The 24,035-nt window shown below is 42.8% G+C and overlaps 1 protein-coding gene across 1 annotated transcript in view; it reads right to left on the reverse strand.

Moving 5' to 3' along the window:
- Positions 1-23,444, reverse strand: part of LOC119500518 (rho GTPase-activating protein 20-like) — a 65,307-nt gene extending 41,863 nt beyond the window's left edge. The window contains exon 1 of the mRNA XM_037790290.1: positions 22,953-23,444. Coding sequence (XP_037646218.1) covers positions 22,953-23,063 — 111 coding nt within the window. The 5' untranslated portion in view covers positions 23,064-23,444. The remainder of the gene's footprint in view (positions 1-22,952) is intronic.
- Between the last annotated feature and the right edge of the window lie 591 nt (positions 23,445-24,035).

A 24,035-nucleotide genomic window follows, 5' to 3' on the forward strand; every position in this document is an offset into this window, starting at 1 on the left:
CTCTAAACAAAGGATGAACTAAAGATTAGACAGTAGTGATTGAACTCTAGACAGCTGAACGAGAGCTTCTTGCTAATGTCATTCATTCATTAGACGCCTTTGGGACTAGCGCTATCCATCGCACCCACGTTATTAATTCAGTTTTGTCTTGTATTGAATTTCAACGTATCCTCATATAATGATTTATGATATCTTACGAAAAGTTATTCCTCATTTTTCGTGCGTTTTCCTACGAATGTCCAGCGACACGTGTCAACAACTTATTTAGGTTTAGGAAAACATTGTCGTTTTGGTTACAATAACTCTGGAAGTGTCGTTACTTAAGTACGGAAGTTACATCAATGTTGACTTCTGGTTTCAGACAGGACACTAACAGCGGTCTCCTGGGCCAAAGTCCAGTGTTTCTTTACTCCTCCCTACGCAGCGTTTGTCACTCTTTATACTTCCTGGTTCACAATTCTGTGGATTATTGTCATGTTATCATCTTGGCAGACTAGTTTTTCCTTGTGTTTCCTCTGTTTCCCTGCCCTTTTGTCTCCTGTGTGTTTTCCCTGTGTGTCTAGTCTGTCAGTGTGTTGGGAGGTGTGGCCTTCCTCCTCCCCCTCCTCCTGGGCAGGCACTGCTGGAGCAGCTGACAGCAATCAAGTAATCAACCAATCATCACACACACCTGCAGTATATCTACCCCGGTCTTCCTGCCACTCATCGCCAGATCGTTCCGTCACCCACAGTGGTACATGACATATTCAGGCTCCCTTATATTTTGGCTTTTGGACTTGCTCATGCTCGTGTTGTTTTTGGATTTTTGGATTCACACTGTTTTTGTCCTTTGTTCAGGTCTGTTCACCTGTCAGCTGCTGCTGCTTCCTGGAACCAACCTGCCTGCTCACTCCTGCACGCTGCTCCTCCTCGACCTGGATCTTTACCTCCAGGAACTCCAGCCCCTGTTCACAGTTCCAATTTATATTATTGTAATAAATTTATATTTATTACACCTTCAAGAGACTTGTGTTTTGTGCCTGCAATTGAGTCCACGCTTTTGTGAACAAGATCATAACAATTATTTACAAATAGATAGCGTGGGATATAAATACGAATTACAGTGCATTACTTTTCATAAGTATAGCTACGAACGATGTACCAGAACAACCTGCAAATGTTTGAAAAAGAATAATAAAACGCATCGGACACAGTGTCCAAGGTTTATGTACGGATTAAAAAACATAGAATAAATACGGCCTTGGTGTGAAAAGGCCTCTAGACTGTAGTTTCTGGTCTCTCTCGGTGTTTTTGAAAAACAATATGCAGCTTTAGAATAGTTGATAAACTCTACTGGTGCTCATCATCTAACTGTTTGTTGCATCGTATTTCCAAAATAAAAGAACATCTCAACAGAACCGGGCGGATTTAAATGTTGGTTTTCCGGCGGCTACGGTTAGCAAGCGAGCGAAGAAGACAGAATATAGCAACGTTGGAGCCACCAGGAGCTACGCTAAGCTAACATGATCCAAAGCCCTCCATCAAAGCCCCAGTAAGACAGTAAACAGGACCCCAAACATATGTCAAAGTACATACATAAGACATGCAAAGCACTCTGAATTGCTAACATTTAGAGTTTAATGTTGCACTAAGGAGGAGCCCTCCTCTCATTCCCACTGTTTTGGTGTTCACATGCTGAGTCCGTCGTCTGTTTACCGCTCGGGGGATTTACGGATCCAGCCTTTAAACCCTCTGAGACAAACAGCGCGGGCAGTTACACACTACGAGAAGGCGGAAAATTGTTCGCATCACTCTCCACTCCACAGCCAGCGTGTCTCTGGCTCTTTCACTTTGTCTAAACATTGTGGCGCGGCCGAGGCCGAGGCGGATCGGGCCGTGGAGACGTGCGAAGGGGGACAGACGGAGGCAGCCTGGGTGAACCAGGCTGAGACAAAGGCCTGCGGTGAGAGGGAGGGACTCAGGTGGAGGAAGACGGCTAAACAACATTGTGATGGAGATGGAAATTGTGGGTTTAGCTGCAGGCCGCCGGCCTCCACCAGACCTGGCTGGAGGGACGTCCTCAGGGCTTGTTTTAAGTTCCCAACAGCTGAGTTTTCCTCACTTCAAGGCCGCTTTAAACCAGATTATATACTGAAAGTTGCAATCATTTCTTTGTTTTTAGCTTTTAGATTTTGTTGATTCAGGTTTTAGATTACAACCAGGTCTACATTTTTCTTGTTGTGACTTGAAAAGCAGCTAGTTTAGCAGATTATCTGTCATCCTGTCAGGTAAAGAAGGTTTAAAAGTGATTTAAAGTTTCTGTAATGAACTGATTTATTTGTCTTTTCTTCAGAGGTGTTTCTTGAAAAAAGTGCTGCAACTGTTTTTCCCCAAAAAATACTTATATTGTATTAGTTTGCGTTGCCAAACATGTTTTGGATGAAGCATAATCGGAGCCAGGATTGCTTTCACTGTCAGTGTGAGAGGTAGTAGGAAGGGGGTGGGTGTTACAGGACTTTGACATCAGAGTCTACTCTCATTGACCTTTGAGAGTCAAACTGCATTCTTCTGGGAAAAATGAGAGAAACTAAAGGATGAAAGGTGAATAAAAGTGAGACTGAAACTGAATGCGCTTTAAAGGGCCAGTTAACACAAATGACCAAAAACACATATTGCATACCTGTAGTGGGATCTGATTTTGCTGATTCACTGTTGTCTACAAACCTCACAGTTTCTATCGGGACTAAATGTTCAGTGGAAGATCTTTTTTTCAGAGCTTTGAGCACAACAAATTCAATTCTATTCTTCTGCTTTGTGTTGATGTGGAGAAAGAAATCTCCTCTTTCAAACAGCCCGTTCAAGGCCAGACTGCCTTTATTTCGCCTCCTCGCTGTTCGGTATAAAAGGTACAAACACAGAATGAAGGGACTAAACTCACACACGAGACGCCGACGCTGTCGCTCGTCACGCCTCTTTTGCTCCTGTGTTGTGGACTCTCTGTGTAAAACAGGCTAAAGACAGATATCTCAAAGTCTTAGCAGATAAAACCAAAACTATGTCCATGATATGTGTGACCCCTTTGAGTTGCCACTTGGCCGATACCTCTGTGTTGTCCTAAACCCCCCCACCCCCTGTCTGAGACACACTGTCAGACAGACAGACAGACGATCATTCACTCAGTCAGACAGACAGAGATACTGAGACAGGAATCAGAGACGGTCTGAGCCTCGCTGTTGGCCCGTTACATCTGCTCTCTTGCTGGGCACGCACATACACCTACAACCCCCCCTCCACACAAACACACACACACACACACACACACAGACCCCTCCTCCACCTTCCAGACCCTCTAACCCCGTTAATCTGATTAGCTCAGTGTCCCTACAGAGACGGATGCTATTGACACACTGCGGTGAGTTGTTGTTGTTGTTGTGACTGTCTGTCAGACATGCAGCAGTCTGTGGCTCAGCTCTATGAGTCTAGTTTAGTTTAGTTTAGTGTTATTATTTTATTTAGGGCTGTCGAAGTTAACGCAATAATAATGCATTAACTCATTAGTTTTAACGCCACTAATTTCTTTAGCGCATTAACACAAACTTGTGATTTTTAGGTTGTAGCGGCTCAGTTTTAAAGCTAGAGTGAAGATACTGGTATCATATGAAACTATAAAACCTGATGAATCCATCGGTACCAACCATGTCATACCAGCTGGTCATGAAGGAGGTTAAATAACGCTCCAAACTTACGCTAAATATTGGCGAGGAAAAACTGTCATGTCCATTTCCAAAGGGGTCCCTTGACCTCTGACCTTCAGATCAGTGAATGTAAATGGGTTCTCTGGGTACCAACGAGTCTCCCCTTTACAGACATGCCCACTTTATGATAATCACATGCAGTTTGGGGCAAGTCATAGTCAAGTCAGCACACTGACACACTGACAGATGTTGTTGCCTGTTGGGCTGCAGTTTGCCATGTTATGATTGGAGCATATTGTTTGATGCTAAATGCAGTACCTCTGAGGGTTTCTGGACAATATCTGTCATTGATTTGTGTTGTTAATTGATTTACAATAATAAATATATACATACATTTGCATAAAGCAGCATATTTGCCCACTCCCATGTTGATAAGAGTATTAAATACCTGATAAATCTCCCTTTAAGTTACATTTTGAACAGATAAAAAATGTGCAATTAATCGTTATTAAATATTTTAATCGATTTACAGCCCTAATTAGTTTTTATACTATTATTTAATGTATAAAGCTTGTTTGCTTTTGGTCCCTGAATCTAAACATGTGTGTGCTCTGGTGCATGTACGTGAGTGAGTATGTGAGAGGAAGCAGCGGGACAGGTTGGGTTCTCTCCTCGGGGCTGACCGGACTGTTTGGTTTCAGTGGAGAGGTCACGCTGGTGTCGGCAGCAGGTTGGACCCTACAGGGTGTCAATGTGAGAGCAGCAGGGGTCCATGTGAGAGCGTGCATGGCTCACCCAATCAAACAGCAAATGAGCCATTCCTGGGATTATCTTTCTATGCGGTTGTACAGTGTTAGTGATATGGTGAAATGGAGCAGATATTCACATTCACAGAGACAAACCTTGTCCTCGCCCCACTACATTTCCCGAACCACTAAATGTGTTAATGTGGTACTCGTCTAAACGCCTCGAGGAGTAAAGCGAGCTATTCCAGATATGCAAATGAGTGAGATGTTTAGTAATCTGGCCCTACCTGTCATGTTGCAGTAAACCACACCTCTCTGGTGCTTCCAGCACATTGAAACAAAAAACATGTTCCCACCAACATATGCGCATTTATACAGGTTTTTTTAAACGCAGGAAAACCTGCTCCTCCTTTCTACTTAATATCCTGTAGATGAGTATGACTTTCTGTTCATGAACTGGAAAACAGGGTTAGTAAACAGCGAAAATATTACGGTGGTTACTTCTTTTTAATATCTTTTACTTATTCAGTCTCTCTTTTAAACTCTCAAACCAGAGTTGATGATTGTTGGAACAGTGGAAAGACAAACAAAGACAGTTTTAATGAGATTTATTTTGTTTTAATGATCAGCAAGGTTAAAAATGACTGTTTCTGTCGATGGAGTCTGGTGGCTCTGAGGAAAGCAAATTAAATAAATAAACTTTCTTTTATAGGAAAGCATTTTTGAATAATTAATATGATGCTGGCTTTTATCATCCCTCTCTGGACATTTTATTCTGCTTTTTAATAAAATGTGTTTTATCCCCAGATGTTTCTTGTTTTTATGATCCCTCTGTTGTTTGTATTTTATTTTTTGCTGATTTATTGTTTTTTTTCTGAAAAGCACTTTGTAACCTTGTTTAGAAAAGTGCTATATAAATAAAGTTTATTATTATTATTATTATTATTAAAATTGTATGTTTTCTATGTTCATAAATAATAATAATTGCCCAAATCCCTGTTGATTTTATTTATTATATATTCACTTCAACATGCATCACATGGGGCCTTACCTTCTTCAAATTGGCCCAGTAGTCCCGCAAATTAATGTTCATATTGGACGATGCTGCATCGCTCAGTTTAGTTCATAATTTAGTCTTTTATTATTTTTTTTTACCGTAATCACTCTCTTTCCCTAACGGTTATAATGGTTAACCTTATTGTAGTTGCTGGATATTGTAGAAATAAATATCTAAAAACATAAACTTTGTCACTGAAGCTAATCTGAGGTTTTACAAAATCTTATCAATTAATGCAAAATCAAATAAGTTTAAAATCTTACTTAATTACCCCGTCGGCCGCCTAAATACTTGAAATACCGGCTAATACACTCCTGCAGGCTGACCCCCGTGACCCCGTCAGCTAAACAATGACAGCTCCAAACAAAAAGGTCATCTTCTAATTCTCTTTTTCCCGAACAGGAATCAGTCACGTTTGACCTCCGTGGATGTTTGTTTGCACGACCACTCAGCAGCTCTGTGCAGCTATACTGTACATTCCTCCATAAACAACATGCGTGTTGGCTGTTTTGTCCAAACCGAAACAACAAAATGATGAAGAAAGTCGTCATGGAGAAGAATGCAAAATGGTTTTGATAACAGGGTTCAAGAGTTGGTTTGTACAGATGCTATTAAATCTGTGATTGACTGGATGTTTGCATTCACAGTGGAGCTGCTTCAGGATTGTTGATGTAATCACAGATGATCATCACGCTGCCAGATAATGTTTGCATACAGATTTCTAAATATCTGAGGCTGTATTCAAAACTGCCTCCTCCATACTACTGACAAACGCAGTATGCAGTATACAGTATTTACTGCATACTGCGTTTCTCAGTAGTATGAAACAGTTAAAGTGATGTACTTTACGGTATGCTGGACGAGGCTTTAGCCTTTAAACCAGCTCTTAAAGCACCGGACAAAAAAACTAACTCGTACCACTATTACAATATAATCGAAAAAAATACAACTTTGATTTACTTTACGTACTACTAGTATAGCGTGAGGGTTAGAACACAGCCTGAGACTTCTTCATCCAAACAGCAGAGAAAGTCACGTCGGCATCCGAAAAATGGGAAGGTGAAAAACCCCTCCGGGCGAGGACTACGTCGGGTCCACGCAAAGGTCGTTCTTACATCCTCTGAGCGGCATTCCTCACCGCAGTAAATGTGCTCACGTTTACTCATCATCAGAGCAAAATGAGTTACTGAAACTGACGGGAGCAGAGATGATGGTGAATTTAAATATCGTTTGATTTCCAAGAACAAAGCGGTCACGATTCTCTACGGGAGCCCTGAAACGTCACGGAGAGCTTGAAGCTTGAAGATTGCTCTCAAACGGTTTGACCTCCGTTCAGCGGATCAGCTGGCGAGTCAGAGACGGCGTGCAGGAGCTCGTCTGAGCATTTTTCTAGGTTGTCTTAGCTGCCAGTGAAACAGTGTGTACATGAGGCTGTCCTCATTAAACTAAAAAACAATCTTACTAGTAGTGCTGAAAGTTGATTCATCAGTTATTTGTTAATTGTCATTTATCAGTTCAAAAATGCTGAACGTTCGCTGGTTCCAGTCTCTTAAATGCTGTTTTATGTCATTGACTATGTTTGGATATTTGTGATTAGCAATAATAATAACTATTATAATGATTTGACCTTGCTGTGTGCATCACCACTTGTTTCCCCCTTTTTACATCGACACTCATCCAGTCAATCAAACAGCCATCCTGCCGGCAGCCAGCCGAGGTAATAATGTCAGTAACCAGACGAAGCCGTGTGATATATGCTCATATCCGGTCTGAGGGGGCTTTAAACCCTTGACCCCACCAGACCTCACCAGACCCCATCAGACCTGCAGCAGCAACCCGTCTGCCAGCTCGACAAGGTGGAGCGAAGAATTAGGCTGCTTAGAAAACATCACTTCCTTCAGTATCATAGCGGTTCTCTCAAGCCGAGTTTAAATTAAAGTGTTAAATCTTCCTACTTCGGCCTCCCGACCGCGGTCAGAAGACACAGGGGAGACACCGTAGCTTTGGTCTCCAGGACCGGAGTCTCTGCTCCTCTGCTCCTCTGCCTGCCTTCACTCACACACCGTGCTCATTCTCGCTCTCTCGCTCCACCTCTCGAGTGCATGCTGCTCACTCCACACTGCAGAAGAGTTAGTTTAGCTCTGAGAATATCTAGTGAATGTTCAGTGGACGTTTGTGCAGAAATAACTGCTGCAGCTCCTCCAGACCAACAGAGGTTTCCCGTGTCTTGTGAAGTGACGGAGCTCTGCAGAGAGAAACGTTATCGTCTCCGACCAAAACTCCGGTGTCTCCCCTGTTCCCTCCGGCCGCGGTCGGGAGGCTGAAGCAGGAAAAGCCAACACTAGGATCAGCATTGATTCATGGAGAGACCTTCGTCTGGTCAGCTAACATTACTGCTAAGCTGCTGAAATATAGAGTGATATTGTGCTTTTAGCTGACGTGTGTCTCCTCACTGTGCTGAGTCTATGTAGAGCGAGCACAAGCGCGAGCAACAGGACGCTGACTTTTGTTGACTCAACGGCCACAGGTGTCGCTGTTAACAAGACATTTCAAGAAATTCCCTCTGTGTGTGAAAGGTTCTATACAAATAAACTTCTTCTTGTCTGTATTACAAAAAATAAATAGATTAGGAAACACATCACTTCACACACATCACAACTAAAAGACAATTAGTAAAACAAGAAAATGGAAAAGCCTTCCTGAAATAGAGATGGTAATGATGTGTAGCACGCTGGACGTTGATTAGTATGACAGAGCGGATCATTCCTCTGAGAGAGTCTTTCAATAAAGTGTGTGAAAGCAGCTCAGCAGGGAGGAGAGGAGGAGAGAGAGTTGATGAGATGACATCTCTCCGTCTCTCTGCAGGAGGCGGTCAGACAGGCAGCAGAGAGAGAGAAGATAATCAGAGCGTTTAGAGGCGGAGAGAGAGAGAAGAGTGTTTATGTTCACTTCAGTCAGCAGCCTCAACCACTCATGCTGCAGAGTGTGTGTGTCTGATTGTGTGTGTCTGATTGTGAAGCCCATCTGCCGGCGTTTGTGTGTGTTGTGTGAGCGCGTCAGTCAGTCAGCGCCGACATCCGCGGCGTCGGCTCTGCAGGGCGTTGTGTGTGTGAGCTGCTATCGCTATCACGCCGTCTCTTATCAGCAGCAGCGGAGGTTAAAGGTCTGGAGGTCAAAGCCTGCATTCCTCCAGAGGTCAGGAGCATCAGTGGAGGCTCAACTCAACTCAGTCCGACCGCCACGATGAAGAGGAGAGTTATATGTTACGTTAATGGTTTTGTTTTCTCTAAAAGATGACAGCTTTCTCTCTGGAAGATGAACATCACAAACAGACAATAATCAAGAGGTCAAAGGTCAACAGAAGAAGACTGCAGACTGAGCATGAATGTGTAGCAGACAGACAGTGGAGGAAGTATTCAGGTCATTTACTTAAAGATAGGGCTGTAAAAGTAAAAGAAAGTAGCATCGCCTCAGGAGCTCCGTCTAAACCAGTCTTTCTCCCTTTTTATTCTACGTCACTAGCTCTGAGCGGAGCATATTTACGTATATGCTACACCGTTTACATTGCAGTCAGTACAGACTACATGACACACCAAAAACAAGAGAGACGTTCTTATTGCACGCTTAACGCCGTGCACATTATCGTGGCATTCATACAACTTTTCGTGCAAATGGACTGAATCACACATATGAACTCCACGTTGGCAAATAGTTTATACCGTTGACATTGAATGAGGATGGAGGTTGTTCCTACGGCAGCTCTCAGAGAGAGAGAAGCTGATCCGAGGTCGAGGTCGAGGGAGGGAGCGGCTCAACTTAAGTTGTAATTTGACGGGATCCTGTTCCACTGTGGCTTCACTAACCCGGCAGGAGCAAGGGAGGCACGGTCTGGGTCTTATTAGTGTGTGTGTGTGTGTGTGTGTTAATGACACTAGAAGGCACGTCTTGGCTATACAGCGCCAGAAATAAACCAGGATCTGGACCAGAATTGCAATTTATTCCATTTTCTAGCCGCAATTAACCCGCCTTCACTTCAGAACACACACACATGAACCGTGAACACACACTGACGCAAACCCAGTAATCACATGCTAACTCACACACACGCACAATCACAAAAAAATGTGTTAGCCGTGCACAGAAACACACACCCAGCTCCCTCCCTCTCTCTCTGTTTCCAGGGAACGCCTGTTGCTATTTTTAAACGGAGCCTTGAGTGCTGTAATGGTTTTTTCTTTTTGCTGCACATTCAGTCATGAGTCCTGTCCCGTCGAGGAGGAGGAGAAACGCGCTGCAGCAGCGGCGGCCGAGAGCCAACCGGAGAGAACGGGACTTCTGCTCCGACAACCATCCTGCTGTGTCAACATCTGGGTGCATGTTTGAATGTGTGGTGGGGTTTTGTATCATTCATCATCCTCCTCATCACTGATGTACCACTCTCACTCTGAGGAAATGTTACCATGTTAAATAACAGATGTTTCTGCTGGGTTTTTGTGTATAGAGTAAGGCTAAAGTTTTTATATTGTCTTCTTTTTTACCAAGAGCGATTGCTGTGGTAAACTAGGATTTTTTAGCACGTGTGCATCTCTGTGTGTTCGCAAGCCAAAGATGACTGAATGTACGGAAACAAAACTGCATTCTCCAAACTAAATGATATACTGTCAGTAAAGTGAAATACCTTTCATAGTCAAATGACACCTATGTGGCAGAATTTCGTCAGCAAAGCCCTGATTGAAAGATGATCTTTCCAGATGTTCCTGTGGTGTGAGGTATGTTAAAGGGACTCTATGTAAGAATCAGAAATTGCTTGTTAACAGCGACACCTGTGGCCGTTAAGTCAATGACAGTCAGCGTCCTGTTGCTCGCGCTTGTGCTCGTAAACGAAGGTCCCTCCATGAATCGAAGGCCCGGCCGATGTTGATCCTAGTTTACTCCCGACGTCGGTCACACTCCTGTTTTGCAACACGGCCTTATGATCAGATATAACTTTAGTTTTTTTTGTGCTCACATGGAGTGTGTGTTGGAGTCTGAGTTGTAGTAGGGGCTGGTCATTTATTGGCGTTAATTGACTCCATTTCTAACCAAACGTTAGCTATGGTTGCACACTGTCAACCTGTAAGCAGAGCTGAAAATAAAGGCACTCGCGAGCGTGCATGACGTCACATCCGTTGGATTTTTCCCGGGTTTTTTCACATTAACAGCAATCTATAGGCTGATAGAGGAAACCCAGAAACTCATGGAAGGTCTAATTTTTTAGATTAGGTTACCACCTGTTCACACTCTGGCAATAAAAAAAATTATTTATATGGGTAAAAAGTTACATACAGTCCCTTTAAGAGTGTTTTTTACATCCCCCGATCAGCTCTAAAGTCCATCCTGACTGCATCGATCTCAAATCGTAAATATTAAACATGTTCAACATTTCCAATGGGATATGCTGTTGTGTGCGAGAAACCCCGAGGACAGACGATGACGCCGTCACATGGGAAAGAACGACAGCCAATAGAGAACCAAGCTGACTGAAGAAGGAAGGACAACCACCGCCATCATGGCGGCCGTGGCTAATGCATGAGCTAATGCTAAACATGAAGCATAAAGTATGGTACGGTACGGTACGGACATCCAGGGTACTCTGAGTCCTCAGGCTAAAGTTGCATTACTAACAACAGGCCGGAGGCGTTTTGAATGATGTTACTGGCCTTGGTGGGGAAATGTTTCTAACTTTCCTTAAACCAGTCTGACTCATGTCTTCTCTCAACTGTTTAATGTTCATTGGAAACGAAGAGGCAGCGCTGGAAAGAAGTCACATGATGATGTTTCCACTATTAAATCTCCCGAGGAGGTGACAGGATCAGTGGGAAAGCTTTTACTCACAGTTTAACAGTAAATCTGTAGTAACACGGCTGTCCTCCTGAGCGACGTCAAATCTGTGTGGACATTATTTATTAAAATTCCAAACTACGAATCTAAATATGTTTCCTTGTTTTTTACTGAAACAAATCAGTGTGCATTGATTGTTTGGGGGGAATTCAATCCCTTTTCTTAAGGATGGTATTTAGCCATCAGGAGAACCTGCAGAGTTGACCTTCTTTGCTGCCAGGAAGTCACAACAACTGGTTCTTCTTACAGTAAACTCAGGATGATTTTATGATCAAATTTAGTTTAGAAATAGTAACTGAAAGTGTCAACCAACCAGTGTGTGTGTGATTCTTTGAAGACGGTCATACCGAGGACACTAATGGACAACTCTGTTTATTTCTTGGCAGCGCGCCATAGAGTGGTAAAGGGACACACACACTTACACACACTTTCACACACACTCGGAGGCGAATGTAAGCTCGCTCATCAGTCATTACAGCCGGTGTTGCCATAGCAGAGCTCCGGCTACTGTGGAGGAGAAATAGTGGCATCGCATAACGAGCCCCAGACTAAAAATAGCTCTGATGAACTGAGCGACTTCTCTCTGTTTTCATCCCTCTCTCTCTCTCTCTCTTTCTCTTTCTCTTTCTCACCAAGCAGCCCTTCATCTCTCTCCATCAGCATGTGGAGAGCCACTATCTTCTCTCGCTCCGTCTCCACATCTGAACACCTTATCTGCTGAGGAGCTGCTCTGCAAGATAAACTTCACTTTTATCTAACACCTCCAAAATAGGCTTCATATGTGGTTTGCATAATTTTGCATAACATAACATCTACATTTCTAGGAACATGCAGTGTTTGAGTGGCACAGCAGAATAGGTTTGGTGTTGAGATTGAAGTTATGATAACTAGAAACACAGTAGTCGTATAAATAGCAATGAAACAGACATGTTTCTGAACATCAAAGTGTTTTGTTCCTTTGAAACTGACCAGCTCAGTCACAGAGCAGTTCGTGAAATAGTCAGCATACATTTAATGTATTGATTCGTGTACATAGAAACGATGGTCAGCACGAAATCAAATCGTATGTATTTCCACATATTTGTCACCCGGGAAGTATAAAGAGCGGCAAACGCTGCTTAGGGAGGAGGTTGGGGTGCATGGGTGGGGTAAAAAACACAGGGAGACCACTGTTTGTGTCCCGTGTGAAACCAGAAGTTAACGTTGACTTGTTTGTCACGTAACTTCGGTATTTAATTTGCGACATTTCCGGAGTTATTTTAACTTTAACCGTGATCTTTTCCTAAACCTAACTAAGGAGTTTTATTTTGAAAAGACTGGAGTGGAAATTGACATGTGCGTCACGTGTTGCTGGACATTCGTAGGAAAAAGCACAAAACTAAATAAAAGCCGTGCTGAGCATCACGAAAAAAAGGAAAATCAATGTCAGTGTACACAAATCAAATAAATGAAATTTCATGACTATTTTACGAACTGCCGTGAGACTGTGTTGATTAACTGTTTTAATTTCTTATGACGGGGGCAGCTTCAACAGAAATGAAAAAGAAAGACGGATAGAAACTGGCTTATCTTGGAAGAAAAAACAGTGGGCATTATCCGGCATTGCATTCTCTCTACCAGCCAGCAGGGGGCGACTCCTCTGGTTGCTAAAAGAAGTCTGATTGTATAGAAGTCTCTGAGAAAAGGATCCTACTTCTCTCTTGATTTATTACCTCAGTAAACATTGTAAACATGAGTTTATGGCCTCAATTGCTAGTTTCAAGTCTTCTTCAATACAGCATGATGTTCATTTAGTAAATGATGGTCCCATTTAGAGTCAGATAGACCATAAAGCAGGGGATGATTTAGGGCGGGGCTACCTTGTGATTGACAGGTCGCTACAACAGCGTTGTCCGGTCTGGGAGTTGTCTGTGTTTTCATCTTACAACTTTAACCCTTTCACAGTGTGTTTTCACTTCATGAAAGTTAATAACAACTTATTTGGTCGCCAAAAAATGTCTTATTCAGCGTTTGATTGTGCTTAGCTCCACTCTCTAGCGTCACTTCTGGTTGCAAAAGACCAACATGGCAACTGCCATGAACGGCAGTCCACAAACCAGTGGGTGACATCACGGTGTCTCCGTCCATACAGTCTATAAACCAGACTACAGTTGATAAACCCTGCAGCCACCAACATGTCACTGGTTGCACTGGGAAGCTGTGGTGTGAAAGGAGTTACACTGGATCAATGTGGAGGAGAGTGAAACTGAGCATGCACGGTCCACACACCTCCCCCTGAACAAACTAAATTCATCTATTTATCCCCTTTTGTCCGTTCTGCAGCAACATTTGCAGCGTATCTCTTTGCAGAGAGCTATCAGTGTTCTCTAAAGCCTTCCTGTCAGCAGAACAATTAACCACCAGATTTATCTACAGGCTCTAACCAGCAGCCACAACTCATATCAGCAGTTACTGTTCTGTGTCCCCTCGAGACTCGTCGGGACGCTGACATTTAGATTGATGTGAGATAGAGATGTTATCTGTCGATGGAGACACAGAGAGCGTGTGCTGGGCAACACTCAACTGGAACAACAACGTTCGGTGGCAGCCATTTGGTTTCCTCAAAACCAAAATGAAACAGGAAGCTGTACATGTTATCATCAGAGAGCATCTTCACACTAATGAGCTGATGGTTTAAGCTCTTGAGCACATGCATAATGACATATAATAACCTAACCTATAATGAACCCTGAGACATTTGAGAGGTGAACGAGAGAAAAACAAACAAGGAGAAAAACATCTAGTCATATTAACAGAAACATCTAGTGAGAGAGGTTATATACATAGACTGTAAGAAGAAGTGGACGGAGTCAACGTGACGTCATCCATTGGTCCGTGGACTGACGTTTTGAAGCTTTGATTCGGCGACCAAATCAGTTGTCATTAACTTTGATGAAGTGAAAACACACTGTGAAAGGGTTAAAGCTCTAAGGCGAAAACACGGACAACTCCAACCGGGCAACGCCGTGGTAGCGACCTGTCAATCACAAAGTAGCCCCGCCCTAAAGCATCCCCTGCTTTATGGTCTATCTGACTCTAAATGGGACCGTAATTTACTAAATGAACATCATGCTGTATTGAAGAAGACTTGAAACTAGTGATTGAGACTTTTCATACCCGCAGGTTTCCGCCTGGTTATATACACTCACCGGCCACTTTATTAGGCACACCTGTTCAATTGCTTGTTAACACAAATAGCTAATCAGCCAATCACATGGCAGCAACTCAATGCATTACGTCATCTAGACGTGGTGAAGACGACTTGCTGAAGATCAAACCGAGCATCAGAATGGGGAAGAAAGGGGATTTAAGTGACTTTGAACGTGGCATGGTTGTTGGGGCCAGACGGGCTGGTCTGAGTATTAAACTGCTGATCTACTGGGATTTTCACGCACAACCATCTCTAGGGTTTACAGAGAACGGTCCCAACAAGAGAACATATCCAGTGAGCGGGGGTTGTGTGGACGGAAATGCCTTGTTGATGTCAGAGGTCAGAGGAGAATGGGCAGAGTGGTTGGAGATGATAGAAAGGCAACAGTAACTCAAATAACCACTCGTTACAACCAAGGTATGCAGAATACCATCTCTGAACGCACAACACGTCCAACCTTGAAGCAGCAGAAGACCACCCGGTACTAGCAAGGTGTACCTAATAAAGTGGCCGGTGAGTGTATATCACCTTTGTAAATACTGGAACAATAATACACTTATCATTTGCTCTCTGGGCTGGAAAGTGAGATCTGAAAGTCCGATATTGGGCGCATACTGTAGAGGTAATCATTACAAAACTAGTATTGATTTAACAGGAGATAAAGTGCTTCACACAATGTGACTACAGAACATTACAGCAGCTGCTTTAACCTCCACATGTTGCCACTAGAACACAGTTGTTGCAGCTTATTGTCTTGTAAACTTTGTAAATGTGTAATGTTTACAAGGCAAACATCAGAGTCTCATGTACAGCGGTAGCAACAGGGAAATGTTTACAAGTTTCCAAAACCTTCCTGTGTTGTCTGAGAGAGTCTGACCTAAAAACCCTCTCTGCTATAAAAAGAAAAACAGTTTTCCTGCGCACAATAAAACATATTACCCTCCACAACCATTCCCTTCTTTCTCATGCCTGGTTTCCTATTCCAGATCACGTAAAGGCTGACTGATGAATCACTCTCTCCCATGTGTGAGGGATCTGTCATGTTTTGGTCACATGATCCACATCTCCCTCCTGTACTGTACATCGCCTCCATCTCTGTAGTCTGTAGTCTGTAGTCTGTAGTAGACGCTTTCCTGCTTCCCATGAAGAAATGTTTCTTTAAATCTCCACTACAACCATCAAGTTCACTTTATGCTCATATTATACTTCAAACAGCACGGATGAAATAGTCCCGTGCATGTTTCTAAACTAGGTCACCCTCAGAAAGCCATTATAATAATAATAATGATAATAATAATAACCCAACCTAATTACCAAATTACTTCACAGATGGCTTAAGAGTGCACGCCACCTCTCCACACACACATTCACTTAAATACTACAACAACAAAGCAAGAGCCCAATCTAGTCGTCCATCTCCTCCGACGCTCTGGAAACAATCTGAACGAGCTCATCCGCTGCAGAGCTCTCAGCGCCTCGCTCTCTCTAAGAAGATCCACTGCTGATAGGACAGCGGTGTTTTGGGGGTGTTGCTATAGAAACGCAGTGTTTGCTTGGCCACATGCACCTAGACATAAATCTGTCCTTTTACATTTTTACAATCATGTGAATCTGGAGAGTGCGAGGGCAGATAGTCACATGACACATACTCCTAACATACAACGATCAGCCGTAACATGAAGACCACTGACAGGTGAAGTGAATAACATGGATTATCTGGTTACCATGGCACCTGGCAGTGGGGAGGATATATTAGACAGCAAGTGAACATTTTGAACTTTGAACTTTTTGTTGAAAGCAGAGAAAATGGGCCAGTTTAAGGATGTGAGCGACTTTGACGAGGGCCAAACTGTGCTGGCTGGACGACTGGGTCAGAGCATCTCCAGAACTGCAGCTCTTGTGGGATGCTCCCGGTCTGCAGTGGTCAGGACCGACCAAGAGTGGTCCAAGGAAGGAGACAGGGTCAGACCCGAGGCTCATTGATGCACGTGGTGTAGTTCGTTGATAGCCTAACGTTAGCTTTTCACTTCTGGCGACTGCATTCACATTTCATAAATCCTAACAGTGGTGTTCATTAAAATCCGTCATCCCTGGAGCACTCTATGGGCCGTCTGTGTCTACCTTCATCCTTTGGAAGTTTTGAGGACAAGTTATTTTTATTTGCTGCTTCACAGTTGATAGAGTAACGTTACAGTTATGTGACACCCATCTGTTGTCACGCTGAACGTGTGATCTGGTGTTGAGAGGTCAGTTTGCAGTGAGTAAAGGTTCAGTCCGTCTCTGTTGGTGAGGCTGTTCAGCAGCAGAGGGAGTAGTTGCCGTTGTAAAAGTTCTATCAGAGGGGCGGTCAAGACCTGCCAGATGCCATCTCATCTAAAACTTTATCCCCTTTCCTCCTTGTATCCTGCCCTTCCTTCCTTTCCTCCCTCGCTCCCTGATCCCCGTTTCCCTCCTCTCCTCCTCCTCTCTAACCCAGGATCACCGCGGGGTCAGTGGGAGATAATCCCTCCGTAATACGTCCCGCCGCCACCCTGACGTCTCAGACTTCACAACCTGCCGTGTCACGACCGCCGTCTGAGGCTGAGGAGACGTAACGCAGCCCGACGTTGAACCCTTCACTCTTGATGATGACGTGTAAGGAGGCCTCACTGAGCCAAAATGGCCGCCCATGAGAGGAAGAAGCTGAGAGAAAAATACTAGTCGATCAGGAAACTAGTCTTTGGATCTGAAATGGATCCTAACTGGTATAAAACCAGTAGGTTCCTGTTTTATCTCAGAGATTTACAAGTCTCACCTCTTCTCAAAGCAAGTCCAAGTCAAGTAAAGTCTTAAGCCCTTAAGGACAAGTCCAAGTCAAGTCTTACGTCTTGTCAAAACAAGTCTCACACAAATCCAAGACAAGTCTCAAGTCTTCAACTGCAAGTCCAAATCAAGTGTCAAGTCCTCAAGAGCAAGTCTAAGTTAAGGTTAAAGACTTGTCAAAACAAGTCTTGAGTCAAGTCTCAGGTCTTCAAACACATGTCCAAGACAAGTCTCCAGTCTTGCCGAAGGAAATCTGAAGTAAACTGAGAGTCCGAGTTAAGTCTCAAGTCCTTATGGGCCAGTCAAGTCTAACATCTTCAAGGGCAAGTCCAAGACAAGTCCCAAGACTTGACAAAGCAAGTCTCAAGTCTTCAACTTCAAGTCCAAGTCAAGTCTCATGAGCAAGTCTAAGTTAAGGTTAAAGAATTGTAAAAACAAGTCTCAGGTCTTCAAACACATGTCCAAGACAAGTCTCAAGTCAAATCTAAAGTCAGACGAGACCAGTCCAAGTCACGTCTCCAGTCTTGAGGACGTTTTATTTATCACTGTTCTGTCAACAATTGACGCTTGAATGTTTTTGCTCTCTAGTCTCAAGTCTTTAAGGAGTCAACTAAGTCTTCAAGTCTACAAGACAAGTCTCAAGTGTTCATTTTTGTGACTTGAGTATCAGTTAAAAACACGTTCAACTCACATAGATGCTAAAAACATAAAGACTCTGGATCAAACACGTTCCCACGTGACTTGATGTTTTGTCACGTCATACTGTACATGCATTAAATCAGACACGTGACAACAATCGCATACCTTCATATAGTATGATAGTTAACCCCCTGAACCCTCACACACACACACACACACACACACACACGCACACACACACAGGGCTGAATATATATACACAGGCTCCATACATGTCTAAATACATATACAGTGCATCAGTATGGCCTGATGTGTTATGACTTGGGGGCAGTAATGATATACCTGCAGGAGTCAGGAGATAACTTTAATGATACGCTGAGCTTCATCTCCTCTGAACTTCAAACTCTCACTGTGTGTGTGTGTGTGTGCGTGTGTGTGTGTGTATGTGCACATGTTGATGGTTGTATCACTGCTGTAGCATCACACACGAGGCTCACTGTATCACTGGGTTGTGTTGAATACAAACAGACCGTCATCATCACACACACACACTGACCTCTGAGTCACACAACCTCCGTCATGGTTTTCATCCTCTACCTGCTCAGATATGTTCATCGTTTGGAGTTAGCGTCCTCGTGAAGGGCCACGTGTTTTAGCTCGTTAACTACACATCATGTACACTTTACCTTTTGCTGACCATTTTTGAATGAATGCTGTATTGTTCATTTGTTTTTTCTACAAGTCCAGGCTGTGATTGGTTGAATCATTTCTGTACGGTGTTAAAATCAGTCCTAATTGTGTAATCTATCAGAATGAACAGTACGTTTGTGGTTCACTTTTGTCACATTGTTGTTGCGTACTAATGCTGTTTAAGGAGAGAAACACAGGTTTTCTAAAATGTTATGTTTAAATATTCAAAAGAGGCATTATCTAATGCTAACTTTTGGTGAATTTATGAGAAACCTACCAGCCCATTGTAATTCCCAGGGCATCAAATAGCGCTGCTTTGTCACGGATATTCAAGTTTTATGAGACATTACCTACTGTAGGTTGCACCAAAATCACATTTTATTGGATTAATTTTCTCAATTAAAAAAAATAAATGTGGAAAAAAAATATAAAATGAATTGAAACTCGCTGCTATTAATATTAACATACTGTACATAAACATCCAGTCAGTATTTATGTCTTTGCTCTACTTTCAGAACACCTTGATGTGTATATAAACATCTTATTTTATTATTTTATTTTTGGTCATTGGTGCTTTTATATATATTTATATAATATCTATATATATATATACACTTATTTTTTCACTGCTTGTGTACATAACAGCTCCGTCCTTGTTCCTATCTGTTATTTCTAAAAGTACAATGAGAGAAATGCATAACACCAAAACTCCTTGTATGTATCTGGCAAATAAAAACTGATTCGTTTGTCTTTAATTGTTCTTGTTCATTCTTGTATAGTTTTGTTTAGTCTCAACCCTTATACTAGTTGTATATTCCTCTTATTTTTATTTTATTTTATTTATTTTATTTATTTTATTTATTTTATTTATTTTATTTATTTTATTTATTTTTATTTTTACTTCTCTATTTATATGTACTTAATACCTGAATTTCCCCTCTATGGATTAATAAAGTCTTATCTTATCTTATCTTAAGTAGAAGTAGAAGGGACTTTAATGCTGTAACATCTAGTATACACCTGTACATCTGCTATAGGCTGCAGAATTATTTAGAAATTTCTGCAAAACTAATTAGTAAATGATGTAATTTTACATTAGTAAGACCAAATCCATATATTTTTACAGTCTGTTTATTAATAACGATGCTTCCCGTTTCAGGAGGATGGAGCTCCTGTACAGCAGCAGCCTCTCAGCCTCTCAGCCTCTCAGTGTCTCAGCCTCTCTGCGTCTCAGCCTCTCTGCCTCTCAGCCAGGTTTCTGAACAAAGAGTCGAACACAAAAAGCAGCATTCCTCCGAGTCTGTCCGGTCTGTGGGCCGCCTCACGTGATGCCACCTGACTTCCTACTGTACACGCCGACTCACTCTTACACCTCTGTAATCCCATAAACCCACATTTTATAACGAGTGTGAGCACCTAACACAGCCGGACATCGACAGAAAGTTTATCACAGCGGGGAGAGAAAAAGAGACAGTAAAATGTCATGGTGCTGTTAAAACACTCCAACCTTGACCCTTCTTAACTTCTTCTTCTTGACCGTCTGTATACTGCATGTCAATAAAATGAGAAGTAAGTCAGGTAGCGAGGTGTCTAGCTGAAGAGAAGGGGGAGTAAATCAGGTCAGATGACCTCATGCTGTCAGATAAATATGTGCTTTTTTCATAAGCTGATAAATATTTACATCAGAGGTAGAAAGCGTGCAACCTGGAGATGTTCCAGTCATAAATAACCCATAAATGCGGTAATAAAACAGAACCACTCGGATAGCCAGGATCGCTCGCTTCAGATTGACAAATGCAATAAAGTTGGCCAGCCGCCCGGCTGGTCTGAGAGCAGTGATCATAAACAGGCCTCTTCTTCTCTTCAGCAGCTGAACTCAATTCAGCGTCTCTCCTCAGCTCACGCTCGCCACAAAACAGCGAACAGCTTCAGCAGGGATCACATGACTACTACAAGTACTCTGCATAATAAGTGATGATTTATAACACCTGCTGAGTTTTCTATAAGCACACTTTTGTAGACTGTCAACATGAAGAGACACTGTCCTCTGTTTGTGTCCAAAACACTGTTTTTACACCGTCTGCCTCTAATGGTAACACCCCGAGGACAAAATGACAAAGTGAGAACGCCTTAAAGTCATCAGTGTACCATTACAGGCTGTTCTCATACACTGTCCGTACCCACGAAAAGTAAAGCACTGTAGTTTGTATATATCCCACAAAATCAATTAGTATGTAATCCACGTAATTGTGAAACAGGAAGTATAAAGAGCGTCAAACGCCACGTAGAGAGGAGGTCGAGGTGGATGGGGGGGTCAAAAAACACTTTGGCCCCGGAGAGCGGTGTTTGAGTCCTGTGTGAAACCAGAACGTTGATTTATTTGTCGAGTAACTTCCGTACTTATTGGTGCCTTCAAATGGGGTCGTGTTTACCGTGTTTACCGTGTTTACCGTGTTTATGAGTTGGGCCCGTATGAACGCCTCCTCATTTCATATTCACAACCTTGGAAGCGGAACGTTTCTGAAATTTATGACGTGTTTTTTCATGTTGACAGAAATTATGGAAGTTATTTTTTCAGTGCATAATGAGTTAATATATTGTAATTTTAGCCGTATATTGTTTTTCTTCGTAATTTTATAATATGTCTGAGGAAAAATATTGCTATCTGTGGCTTCTAGGCGCTGACAGTAACGTTAATATTACCGTTGATTAGCAGCGGTGTTCTCACGACTTTACCACTTGAACGCCAAGCATATCATGTACATGACTTCCCGTGTTGTAAACACGAGCTCCCGAGTTTCATTTGAAAGCAGCATAAGTTACGCCACTGTGTAGTTATTCTAACCCAAACTGTGATCTTTCCCTAAACCTAACCAAGTAGTGTCCTGCCAAGACAGAAGTTTATTTTGAAAGGACTGTATGCATGCAATGAGCAGAAATTGAGGCGTGTTGCTGGACATTTGTAGGAAAACGCACAAAAAATAAGGATTAACTTTTTGTAAGGTATCATATGAACCGTTGTATGAGGATACGTTGACTAACATAAAACATTAAATATAAGGTTTAGGGATGTCAAGGTTAAATAATTACGCGTTAACGCTAATTCCTTTTAACGCTACTCATTTCTTTAACGCAACAATGCGATATTTAAGTTGTAGTGGACACAGTTTTTAATCATATTGTTTATGCTAAATGCAGTACCTGTGAGGGTTTCTGGACAATATCTGTCATTGTTTTGTGTTGGTAATTAATTTACAATAATAAATATATACATACATTTGCATAAAGCAGCATATTTGTCCACTCCCATGTTGATAAGAGGATTAAATACTTGACAAATCTCCCTTTAAGGTTCATTTTGAACAGATAAAAAATGTGCAATTAATCACGATTAAACATTTTAATTGATTGACAGCCCTAATAAGGTTGTGTTTGAGAACGATGTCCTTGGTTTGCTTTACATTTCAGATTCGAAGTTCAACTGCATCAAATCTGCATTTGAATAACCTTTCTCCACCACAGAAGAAGATGTGGATTTCTCCTAAACCTCATGCAGCATTAGAAGGTGTCACTGTGAACACATGCAGTATCTCCTCTCTAATAAAAGCACAGACCTGTTGCCAGACTTCGTCCCGGTGCTGCTGCTGCTGCTGCTGCTGCTGCTGAGGCGGTCTGAGCATCTGGCAGCCCGGCTCAGCTCAGACCCTCCTCGAACAAGCTCAGCTCTTTGCAATCACATACAAATCTCTTTTGGTCTGCCGGCTTTCACGGAGGCACAGAGAAGTGATTGTAATAACGGCTGAACTTATCCGTCTAAATACCACCGACATTATGTGGACTTGTGGAGATTTGTATCAGCATAAAAAAACACACACACGGTTATGAAACAAAGCTTAAGCACATGTTTTCTTTTCTTTCCCAACCTGTGGTCCACAGTGGACTGAGTTGTCCTCATGCAGAACACACAGCTCACTGCAATGAACATCAATTATATTGTGCATATATTTGCCATATTGTGATATCATAATATTTATTTCAACCACATCCTCCAGCCTTACATATAATAAATGGTATTTCAGTCCTGCTTTGGTGATTTCTTTCCACTCAGAAATGCAACAAGTGTGTGCAACAAGTGGGAAAACACATAGTATTCCTGTGATATCCCCTAATATTCACTAACATAACACCAGATATTTGATTATAAGCTGAATTTCTGATCGTCTACCCTCTTCAGCTCTCTCTAAATGTTCTCAGAAGAGCAAAAGAAGACTTACTTTGACAGTGTAAAGCTCCACACAGCTCCCAGCTCTGCTCCTGGCCACTCGTTCGTCCTCCATCCCGACTAACATCTCCATGTCCGAGAACCTGTGCCTTCCTGCTGGCATTGTGCAGGACTCTGTCTGTCTGTGTGTGTGTGTGTTAGTCAGATAGATGTCGGTGCTGACATCAACTCAGTCTGATGCTCTTGATTTGCTCTTTAATCTCAGAGTATATCCTGCTCTTCTGGTCTTCCCTTCAGGTCTCAAGGTTCAGAGACTCTCCTTCACGCCTTCACACCAGCAGCAGCTCTGTGGATCCATCGTAGAGGAAGCAACAGGCAGAGAGGGGTTCATTCACCCGTTTAACTGTCCATCAACAAGCTGGACATCCTCCCAGTCCCTCTGCTCCTGTCTGCCTGTCTGACTGACTGGCTGCCAAGGTGTTTGGTCCTGTCCAGTAGGTCATCCCCCATCCCCCTCCTCCCCAGTCCCTCCATGCCCGGACAAGCCCGTCTGGTCCCATTGGCTAGTCAGGTGGAAGGGGGCAAACAGGAGGAGGGGCTGAGGCCAAAGGGAGGAGGACGAGGAGGAGGAGGTGTTGTTTATGACAGCGTCCTCCAAACTGTCACAGACTGAGGGGGGAAAGAGGAGGGAGGTGATCAGTTTACTCCTCTGTGATGGGTGATGGGAAGGAAAACAGTTTGTAGGAACATTTCGCAGCTTCAAAATAGTTTTTTATCCCCTCACAATTTCTTGTTTCTCTCCAAAATAGGGATGATTTTCACCACCTCCTCCTCTTCCTCCTCCTCCTCCTCCTCCGCCCTACTGTCCCGAGGTTGAGGGGTCAACAAGAGAAGCGGGAGAGACAGCAACAGAGGATCACTGTAAGCCTCTTCCTGGACCCCGACACCAAACAGAAACCTTAAAGCAGCAGTGGGTAGAAATGGAGCAAATATGATTAAAACAAGATCATTTTTTTTCGCTATATCGTGACTGTAGTGCATGAGACAGGTAACCTGAAAAAAATCATGTCCCTCTGTGTCCTCCGGTGTCCTCTGGTGTCCTCCAGTGCTCCTAATGGCATCTGCAAGATTTCAC

This window comes from Sebastes umbrosus, chromosome 13 (genome assembly GCF_015220745.1).
Source record: "Sebastes umbrosus isolate fSebUmb1 chromosome 13, fSebUmb1.pri, whole genome shotgun sequence".
Classification (NCBI taxonomy): domain Eukaryota; kingdom Metazoa; phylum Chordata; class Actinopteri; order Perciformes; family Sebastidae; genus Sebastes; species Sebastes umbrosus.